Below are 10810 nucleotides of genomic sequence, written 5' to 3'. Positions count from 1 at the left end.
ATAAATATCTGGAATTAAGAATCTAATGATGACCATGAATCCATTATCGATTGTTGGAAAAACCCATCTGGTTCACTAATGTCCTTTAGGGAAGGAAACTGCCATCCTTACCTGGTCTGGCCTATATGTGACTCCAGACGCACAGCAATGTGGTTGACTTTTAACTGCCCTCTGGGCAATTAGGGATGGGAAATAAATGCTGTCTAGCCAGCAACGCCTTTATCTAGTGAATGAATAAAGAGTCTGCTGAGCTGCAGGGTCCCCAGGCGAAAATTAGGTGTTGTTCTTCCAGCTTGCGTTGAGCTTTGCTGGAACACTACAGCAAGCCTGAGACAGAGAAGTTGGTCAGGGAACAGGGTGGTGTGTTAAAGTGGCAGGCAACTGGAAGCATAGGGTCTTTTTTTGTGAGCAGAATATAGATGTTCTGCCAAGCGGTCACCCAGTCTACACTTCGTTTCCCCAGTGTAGAGGAGACCACACTGTGAGCTGCGAATGCAGTAGACTAGATTGTGGGGAGTGCAGGTGAATGTTGCTTCCATCTAGAAGGACAAGGGCAGCAGATACATGGGAACACAACCCCCTAAAAGTTCCTCTCTGAGCCACTCACCATCCTGACTTGAAAATATGTCGCTGTCACTGGGTCAAAATCCTGGAATTCCCTCCCTAAGGGCATTGCAGGTCAACCGACAGCACAGGGACTGCAGCAGTTCAAGAAGGCAGCTCACCACCACCTTCTCAAGGGCAACTAGGGACAGGCAATAAATGCTGGTGTTTCAATGAGTTTGCCTCTCATTCTTCTCAACTCCGGAGAATATTGTATTTTACTCAGCCCCTCCCCTCCAGGGACCAATACAGTGAACCTGTACCTGCTCCTTTATTAAATTTGGAGAAGCACACATTACTCCAGGTATAGTCTCATCAAAATATCACACCATTGAAGCAGGGACTGTTTACACCTATACTCCAATCCCCTTGCAATAAAGACTAGCAGGCCATTCATATAGGGAGTCAAGATGGGATTGTGGGAATGGTGGCAATGGAGTGAGTGTGGGAATGTGGGGTATGAGAGAGGGGAATCATGATACTGGGGCCAGTTGGGAATATGGAGGATGTGAGTTGGTTTTTTTCCTGTTCATGGGATGTGAGTGTTGCCAGGTAGACCAACATTTCTTACCCATCAACTACATTGCTGTGGACCTGGAGTTACACATGGGCCAGAGCAGATACATTTCCTCCCCTGAAGGACATCAGTGAACCAGATGGGTTTATCTCCAACAATCAACAATGGTTTCATGGTCATCAGTAGTCTCTTACTTCCAAACATTTATTGAATTCAAATTCCATCATCTGCCATGGCAGGATTCAAACCTGGGTCCCCAGAACTTCCCTGGGTCTCTGGATTAACCATCTAGTGATAATATCACTAGGCAATGGTGGGAATGATGTTGGAGTGGAGGTTAGGAATGAGGGAGACGGGAGAGTGGGAATATGGGGATGGAGTGGGGGTTACGAATGAGGGAGATGGGAGAATGGGAATGTGGGAGTAGGGAAAGTGAGAATGAGAGTGATGGATTGGGGGTTGGGAATATGGGAATGGGAGAGTGAGAATGTGGGTGATGGATTGGGGGTTGGGAATATGGGAATGGGAGAACGGGAATGTGAGGGATGGCATGGGGGTTGGAATGAAGACATGGGTGTTATAGTATTCAGCCATTGGTGAAAGTCACCCATCCACTGTATGAATATAGGTTCCTATAGACAGTCTTGTCTTTTCTCCATCCCGCAGGGTCTAACTGCTCTCGATTTACATGGATGCAGCAGGATCCATTCGTCTCTCCTGGTGGATCTGATCGAGTGTCTGCCACGCCTTTATAAGTTGACTCTGTCGGGTACCCAGTGTAACCTCCAGGTGCTATCGGCTATTGGGTGTACTTGCAGGGAGCTGAGAGAGCTGGATGTGTCGATGTGTAAAGCAGTGACCTCCTTGGCATTGCTGCACTTGGTGTACGATCAGAGCCGGGCAGCATTTAACCCCCTGCGACTGGGCAAGCTCCTGACTGAAGGCATCCAGCTCTGCCCGGACTCCATGGAGCAGCAGGTGATTATTGTGGCCTTTCTCCTACTGGCTCTGCCCAGGTTAGAGTACATCACTCCCACCTTCCTTGTGGAAGCACTAACTCTGATTCACAGGCGCCTCTTTGGGAAAGGCCAGCAGTTTCTGCATGGCCAAGGCTTCCCCTCTCTGGAGGAGGCCTCAGGCTTCACAGTGACACCAGGAGACAGCCCTTCACAGACAGCCCTCACTCTGAGACGGTTGGATGTAGGCTCAGGGCAAGACCTCTCCATCGTGACATCCGTCTGCAGAGAGATTGTAGAAGCCAGAATTTCCCTTGACGATGAGGTTGGGGATCTGCAGTGCCTTAATTCCTGGAAACAGCTGACTCACCTCTCTGTGGATTGCTCTGGCATTTACAGGAGGAATTTGAGTGAGATGGTCCCCATTTTCACCTGCCTGGGCTCTCGTCTCCACTTCCTCTCCCTTCAGAACTTCCACTACCATCTGGAAACTTCTATTAGCCATATCCTGGGACTCTGTCCCAGTCTCCGTGTCTTCCAGGCTCTACTGCATCCTCCTTCACAGAACTGCTACTCCGCCCTGATAGACGAGGACAGCGATGGTGAAGACGATGACAATCAGCTGGATGAGAGCCTTTCGCTTCCCACAAACTGGCATTTTCCCCACTTAAAGGATTTCAGTTTGAGGATTTTAGATTCCACTGTCATGCCTCGCACTTCCCAGCTCTCCCTGGGAGCAGCCCTGATCTCCGCTCTGCGGGGATCACCAAGGCTGGAGAAGCTATCCCTCATCAACATCCACGTGAATCTGGACAGGGTTTTCCAGAAGGTTCTGGAGCAGCCTACTTCTCTAGTGCAGTTAGCGGAGCTGTGTTTGTCCCAAAGCCGTGTGTCACCTGACTCTATTCAGCTACTGATGGCAACAGAAAACCAACTGACCTCCATTGATTTAAGGCACTGTCGTGATATCCATCGCTGTCATTGTGACCAGTTTGTGTCAGATGTGAAACGCAGAAAGTTTGATTTGAAAATCGTCTGGGAGTAATGTCTAAAGGGGACTGGTGAAGCAGGCATGTTCTTGAAACTGCTGTCCTGTGACAGTCCTCAGAGTGTGGATTTGAACGAGCAGATGATGATGATGATGATGATGATGATTGAGGGAAGGTGAGAACAGCGTGGAGAGCCTTATACCTGAGAGGTATACACACACACTAACACACACTCAAACAACTATATTCACCTCTACTCACTAACACAGTCTCTCACACACACACATACAGCTACAGGCACACATGTAACACAGTGTTCAAAGGAGTTTAACTGTTTATTTACAGTCTAGTCCATGTATATTGTGCTTGAATCAGTGTAAACCCAGGGAGACCTCTTGCATACACAGTCTCAGAAACTCACTGTATATCTCTCCCTCTCTCTCATACACACACATACTTGCGCACAGGGAGGTAGGGGCATGGTGGTAATGTCACTGACCTAGTAACCCAGAGACTGAGACTAATCTGTGGACCTGGGTACAAATCTCACCACATTAGATTTGAATTGAGTAAATAAAATATGGAATTGAAAACTATGTCAGTAATAGTGACCTCATCAGCGCTTTTTGTGAAGACCAAAGACTAATGTCCTTTAGGGGAGGAAATCTGTCATTCTCATCTGGTCCAGCCTACACGTAACTCCAGACTCTCAGCAATGTGGCTGACTCTTATCTGCCTTCAGAAATGGCTTAATACGTCACTCAGTTTGAAGGGCAATTAGGAATGGTCAATAAAGGGGGAGGCGATGGCCTAGTGGTATCATCGCTGGACTGTTAATCCAGCGACCCAGGTAACATTCTGGGGACCCGGGTTCGAATCTCACCACAGCAGATGGTGGAATTTGAATTCAATAAATATCTGGAATTAAGAGTCTAATGATGACCATGAATCCATTATCGATTGTCGGAAAAACCCATCTGGTTCACTAATGTCCTTTAGGGAAGGAAACTGCCATACTTACCTGGTCTGGCCTACATGTAACTCCAGACCCACAGCAATGTGGTTGACTCTCAACTGCCCCCTGGGCAATTAGGGATGGGCAATAAATGCTGCCTGGCCAGCAACAGCCCTCATCCTGTGAATAAATAAAGAAGAAATAAATAAATGCAGACCGCTAATGCCCATGAAAGGTAAACAAAAGTTGTGCACACGCACAAACTGCTGTTCTCAGTTTGCGCGCACGCAGAAACACACCCCGCTGTTCCCATATTACACATACACACACACCCCACTGTCCCCATATTACACACACACACAGACACACACACCCCCCGCAGTTCCCATATTACACACACACACGCATCCCGCTGTTCCTGGTTTACACACGCACCCACCCCACTGCTCCCATTATTACACACATGCACACACCCCGCTGCTCCCATATTACACACATGCACACACCCCGCTGCTCCCATATTACACACACGCACACACCCCGCTGCTCCCATATTACACATACGCACTCTCACACATGCACACACCCTGCTGTTCCCATATTGCACACACACATACCCCGCTGTTCCCATATTACATAAACACACACACAACCCGCTGTTCCCATATTACATACACACACACCCCACTGTTCCCATATTACATACACCCCCCCCCCCCCCCCACCATATCCAACCCCCCCCACTGCTGTTCCCATATTACATACACATACACACACACACAAGTTGATGGAAAATGGCTTTTTCTTACAAAACCACAAGAACTCAACAGCTCCACCAAGTCCGAATCTCTGCTACCTTGAACAGTGGTCAGCCATATGAATAAAAACAAGCTATTGTTTAAAAATAGACAAAACAACACAACCTTACAAATTGCAATGGTGTTACTACAATGTCAATGATAATGAGAAATCTGACAGAGACACACTGGAGCGGGTTCAGAGGAGGGTCACGAGAATGCTCCCAGGAATGAAAAGTTTAACATATGAGGAACGTTTGAGGACTCTGGGACTGTAACTCATTGGAGTTTAGACGGATGAGGGGGGGATCTAATTGAAACTTGCAGAATACTAAATGGCCTGTAGAGTGGATGTTGGGAACATGTTTCCATTGGTGAGAGAGACTAAGACCTGAGGGCACAGCCTTAGAGTAAAGGAAAGACCTTTTAGAACAGAGATAAGGAGAAATTTCTTCAGCCGGGGTGGCGAATCTATGGACTTAACTGCCACAGAAGGCTGTGGAGACCAGGTCATTGAGTATATTTAAGGTGGAGATAGATCGGTTCTTGATTGTCAAGGGGATCAAGGATTACGGGGAGAAAGCGGGAGAAGGGGGTTGAGAAACTTAACAGCCATGATTCGGCCCGTGACTTAATGGGCTGAATGGCCTAATTTCTGCTCCTATGTCTTATGGTCTTACGGTCTCTTATGATGGATTTTTATGTCAGACACTTTTACTGATGCTCGTAAATGTACCTGTGCACATATCAATGAAATCTGATGACCAACAGCACTGTAATTTTTTTTGTACAGAAATCATTAATGGAATGATACTTTCTCACAAGTATAATGTAAATAAGAGTTTAAAAGCACTAAACAAGCCTCTGGATTACCAACAATCTGCTCAGGTTTTCTGTATATTCGAGGCTGAGTTAGATTTTTGACAACATGGGAGTTAAAGATTATAGGGATCAGACAGGAAAGTGGAGTTAATGCCACATTGAGATCACCCATGGCCTTATAGAATGGATAAGTATGCTTGAGGGGTCAAATGGCCTGCTCCCAGAAGTAAGTGAGGCAAGACAACAAATTGCTGGAGTACTGACAGACATCTTTGCATCTTCTTTGGCCACAGGTGAGGTCCCAGAGGACTGGAGAATAGCCAATGTTGTCCCATTGTTTAAGAAGGGTATCAGGGATAATCCTGGAAATTACAGGCCCGTGAGACTCACATCAATGGTAGGGAAATTATTGGAAAAGATTCTCCGGGATCAAGATCTATACACATTTAGAAGCAAATGGACTTATTAGCAATAGCATGGTTTTGTGCAGGAGAGGTCATACCTCAGTAACTTGATCAAGTTTTTTGAGGAGGTGGCGAAGATGAAGAATGAAGGAACAACAGTTGATGTGTCTACATAGACTTAGTAAAGCCATTGACAAGGTCTCTCATGGCAGAATGATACAAAAGTTGAAGTCACATGGTATCAGGGTGAACTGGTAAAATGGATACAGAACTGGCTTAGTGATAGGAGACAGAGGGTAGAGGTGGAAGGATGCTTTTCAGAATGGAGGGTTGTGACTAGTGGTGTTCCACAGCGATCAGTGCTGGGACCTCTGCTGTTCGTGGTCTACATAAATGATTTAGAGGAAAACATGTCTTGTCTAATTAGTGAGTTTGCAGCCTATTCAAAGATCAGTGGAGTTACGGAATAGCGACGAGGATTGCCAGAGGATACAGCAGGATATAGATCAGTTGGAGGCATGGGCAGGAAAATAGTAGATAGAGTTTAATCCGGAAAATGTGAGGTGAAGCATTTTGAAAGGTTAAGTACAGGTGGAAATTATACAGTGAATGGCAGAAACCTTAGGAGTATTGAAATGCAGAGGGATCTGGGCATGCAGATCCACAGATCACTGAAGGTGGCAGTGCAGTAGATAAGGTAGTAAAAAAGGCCTATGGCATGCTTACCTTCATTGGAAGGGTCATTGAGTATAAGGATAGGCAAGTTATGCTGCAGCTTTATAGAACTTTAGTTAGGCCACACTTGGAATATTGCATACAGTTCTAGCCATCACACTACCAGAAGGATACTGATGCTTTGGAGAGAGTACAGATAAGGTTTACCAGGATGTTGCCTGGTATGGGGAATTTTAGCTAAGAAGAAAGATTGGATACACTGGGTTTGTTTTCACTGGAACACAGGAGGTTAAGGGGCGACCTAATAGAAGTTTATAACATTGTGAATGGCTTGGATAGAGTGGAAAGTATGAAGTTTTTTCCCAGGGTGGAGAGGTCAATTAATAGGGGACACAGGTTCAAGGTGCTGGGGTAGGGGGGAAGTTTAAAAGAGATGTGTGAGGCAAGTTTTTCACACAAAGGGTGGTGAGTGCCTGGAACACATTGCCAGAGGAGGTGGTGGAAGCAGACAAAACAGCAGTATGCAAGAAGCACCTGGACGAATACATGAATAGGAAGGGAGTAGAGGAATACGGATCCTGTAAGTGAAGACAGTTTTAATGTGGAAGGGCAAAATGTGTCGGCGCAGGCTTGGAGGGCCGAAGGGCCTGTTCCTGTGCTGTGTTGTTCTTAGTTCTAATCCTAATGTCTTCATGATCTGATATACTTTTTTCATTCAATGTTTCTCTCTCTCTCCCCCCTCCCCAAACCCGTCTCTCTCTCCCCTCCCCTTCCCCATCCCCCCTCTCTCTCTCTTCCACCCCCGCCTTCCCCACCCCCGTCTCTCCCTCTCTCCTCCCCTTCTCCAGCCCCGTCTCTCTCTCTCTCTTTCTATCTCTGCAGTCATCCCTTCAACTGTTTTATCTAATTGCTTTGCCATTTGCATGAGGCACTGGGAGCCATCCAGCGTTCACTGTGTTGAAAGCTCTGCATTTCTACCTCCTCCCTACCTTGTGAAAGCCTATTTGTACTCCCTCATCCCACTCCCACTATATTCCATTAATTTCAACATAAACCTCAACGTCCAGCTCATTCTCTCCCTCCCCACTGTAAACTATAAAGCCTCAGTAATACATCCCTGCTTTTATATTCACGTCCTCTCAAAATAAATGCCAACATTGCATTTTCCTTCCTAACTACTGACTCAACCTGCAAGTTTACCTTGAGAGAATCCTGGACTAGAACTCCCAAGTCTCTTTACACTTCAGACTTCTGAATTTTCCCCCCATTTAGAAAATAGTCCATGCTTTTATTCTTCTTACCAAAGTGCATGACCTCACACTTTCCCACATTGTACTCCATCTGCCACTTCTTTACCCACTCTCCTAACCTGTCCAAATCCTTTTGCAGCCTCCCCACCTCCTCAATACTACCTGTCCCTCCACCTAGCTTTGTATAGTCTGCAAACTTAGCCAGAATGCCCACAGTTCCTTCATTTACATCATTAACATTGACCCTTGCAGAACACCACTTGTCACTGGCTGCCATCCTGAGAAAGACCCCTTTATCCCCACTCTCTGCTTTCTGCCAGACAGCCAATCTTCTATCCATGCTAGCACCTTGCCTCTAACACCGTGGGCCCTTATCTTACTCAGCAGCCTCCTGTGTGGCACCTTGTCAAAGTGCAGGTTAGGTGGAATAACCATGGGAAATTGAGGGATAGGGTAGGGAGCTGGGTCTGGGGGATGCTATTTGGAGGGTTGGTGTAGATTCAAAAGGCCAAATGGCCTGCATCCACACTGTAGGAATTCTATGATTCTTGAGTGTTGTTGGAGCTGCCCCCATCCAGGCAAGTGGGGAGTATTCCATCACACTCCTGACTTGTGCCTTGTAGATGGTGGACAGGATTTGAGGAGTCAGGAGGTAAGTTACTCCAGTATTCTGAGCTTCTGACCTGCTCTTGTAGCCACTGTTAATGTGGTGAGTCCAGTTGAGTGTCTGGTCAATGGTAACCCCCAGGATGTTGATAGTGGGGGATTCAGTGATGGTAACACCATTGAATGACAAGGGACGGGTGGTTAGATTGTCTCTTATTGGTGATGGTCAGAGCCTGGCATTTGTGTGGCGCTAATGTTACTTGTCACTTGTCAATGCACGTCTGGATATTGTCCAGATCTTGTTGCATTTGAACATGGACTGCTTCAGTATCTGAGGAGTCACGAATGATGCTGAACATTGTGCAATCATCGGCGAACATCCCCACTTCTGACCTTATGATGGAGGGAAGGTCATTGATGAAGCAGCTGAAGATGGTTGGGTTTAGGCCACTACCCTGAGGAACTCCTGCAGAGATGTCCTGGAACTGAGATGACTGTTGGAATCTCAATACTGAGAAACTACTGCAGAGGGCAAACACATGGCGATCATAACTCTGTTACTTTTACAATAGTCATGGAAAAGGATAGGTACATACAGCAGGGTAAGGTTTGTAATTGGGTGAAGGGTAATTACAATTCAGTTAGGCAAGAACTGGGTAACATAAAATGGGAACAGATGCTGTCAGGGAAGAGCACTATTGAAATGTGGAGATTGTTTAAGGAATGCATACTGCGTGTGCTTGATATGTTTGTCCCCAGCAGGCAGAGAAGATGCGGTCGAGTGAGGGAGCCTTGGTTCTCAAGAGAGGTCGAACGACTGGTTAAGAGGAAGAAGGATGCTTATGTAAGGTTTAGGAAACAAGGAACAGAAAAGGCTTCAGAGGGATACAAGTTATCCAGGAAGTAGCTGAAGAAAGGGCTTAGGAGAGCTATAAGGGAGTATGAGAAAACCTTGGCAGCTAGGATCAAGGAAAACTCCAAGGCTTTTTACACGTACGTGAGGAATAAGGCAATGACCAGAGAAAGGGTAGGGCCGATCAAGGATTGTAAAGGGAATTTGTGCACGGAGCCTAAAGAGATAGGAGAGGTCCTTAATGAATACTTTTCTTCAGTATTCACAACTGAGAGGGACCCAGTTGTAGAGGTGAACAGTGTGAAACAGGCTGGTAGGCTAGAGGAGGTCAATGTTAGTAAGGAAGATGTGCTAGGAATTTTGAGGAAGTTGAAGATAGATAAGTCCCCCGGGCCTGATGGGATTTATCCAAGGATTCTGAGGGAAGAGATCGCAGGGCCTTTGGCGATGATCTTTTCGTCCTCACTGTCCATGGGTACAGTGCCGGAAGACAGGAGAGAGGCAAACGTCATTCCCTTGTTCAAAAAAGGGAACAGGGATAACCCCGGAAAGTACAGGCCAGTTAGTCTTACGTCAGCGGTGGGCAAATTATTGGAAAGTACTCTGAGAGATAGGATTTATGATCACTTGGAAAGGCACATTTGATTCGTGATAGTCAGCATGGATTTGTGAGGGGTAGACCATGCCTCACAAACCTTATTGAATTCCTTGAAGAGGTGACCAAACACGTGGATGAAGGTAGAGCAGTGGATGTGGTATAGATGGATTTAAGTAAGGCGTTTGATAAGGTTCCCCGTGGTAGGCTCATGCAGAAGGTAAGGAGGCATGGGATAGGGGGAAATGTGGCAGATTGGATTCAGAATTGGCTGACCCTTAGAAGACAAAGGGTGGTAGTGGACAAAAAATATCCAACATGGTGCTCAGTTACGATTGGTGTACCACAAGGATCTGTTCTGGGTCCTCTACTATTTGTGATTTTTGTAAATGATTTGGATGAAGGAGTGGAAGGGTGGATTAGTAAGTTCGCGATACAAAGATACAAAGGTGGGTCACGTTGTGGACAGTGCAGAGCGCTGTTCTAGGTTACAAAGGGACATTGATAGAATGCAGAGCTAGGTTGAGAAGTGGCAGATGGAGTTTATCCCTGAAAAGTGTGAGGTGATTCATTTTGGAAGGACAAACTTGAAAGCAGAATACAGGGTTAACGGAAAGATTCTTGGCAGTGTGAAGGAGCAAAGGGATCTTGGGGTTCATGTTCACAGTTCCCTGAAAGCTGCCACCCAGGTGGATAGAGTTGTTAAGAAGGCGTATGGTGTGTTAGCTTTCATTAATAGACGGATTGAGTTCAAGAGCCGTGAAGTTATGCTCCAGCTATACAAAAGC

At 46.3% G+C, this 10810-nt stretch overlaps 1 protein-coding gene across 1 annotated transcript in view; it reads left to right on the top strand.

Moving 5' to 3' along the window:
• si:ch211-214j8.12 (uncharacterized protein LOC100000539 homolog) overlaps positions 1-3870 on the top strand; it is a 6608-nt gene extending 2738 nt beyond the window's left edge. The window contains exon 3 of the mRNA XM_020524519.2: positions 1787-3870. Coding sequence (XP_020380108.2) covers positions 1787-3121 — 1335 coding nt within the window. The 3' untranslated portion in view covers positions 3122-3870. The remainder of the gene's footprint in view (positions 1-1786) is intronic.
• Positions 3871-10810: the final 6940 nt, after the last annotated feature.

Source organism: Rhincodon typus, chromosome 1 (assembly GCF_021869965.1).
Source record: "Rhincodon typus isolate 14 chromosome 1, sRhiTyp1.1, whole genome shotgun sequence".
Classification (NCBI taxonomy): Eukaryota; Metazoa; Chordata; class Chondrichthyes; order Orectolobiformes; family Rhincodontidae; genus Rhincodon; species Rhincodon typus.
This window is presented reverse-complemented; position numbering and strand designations above follow the sequence as displayed.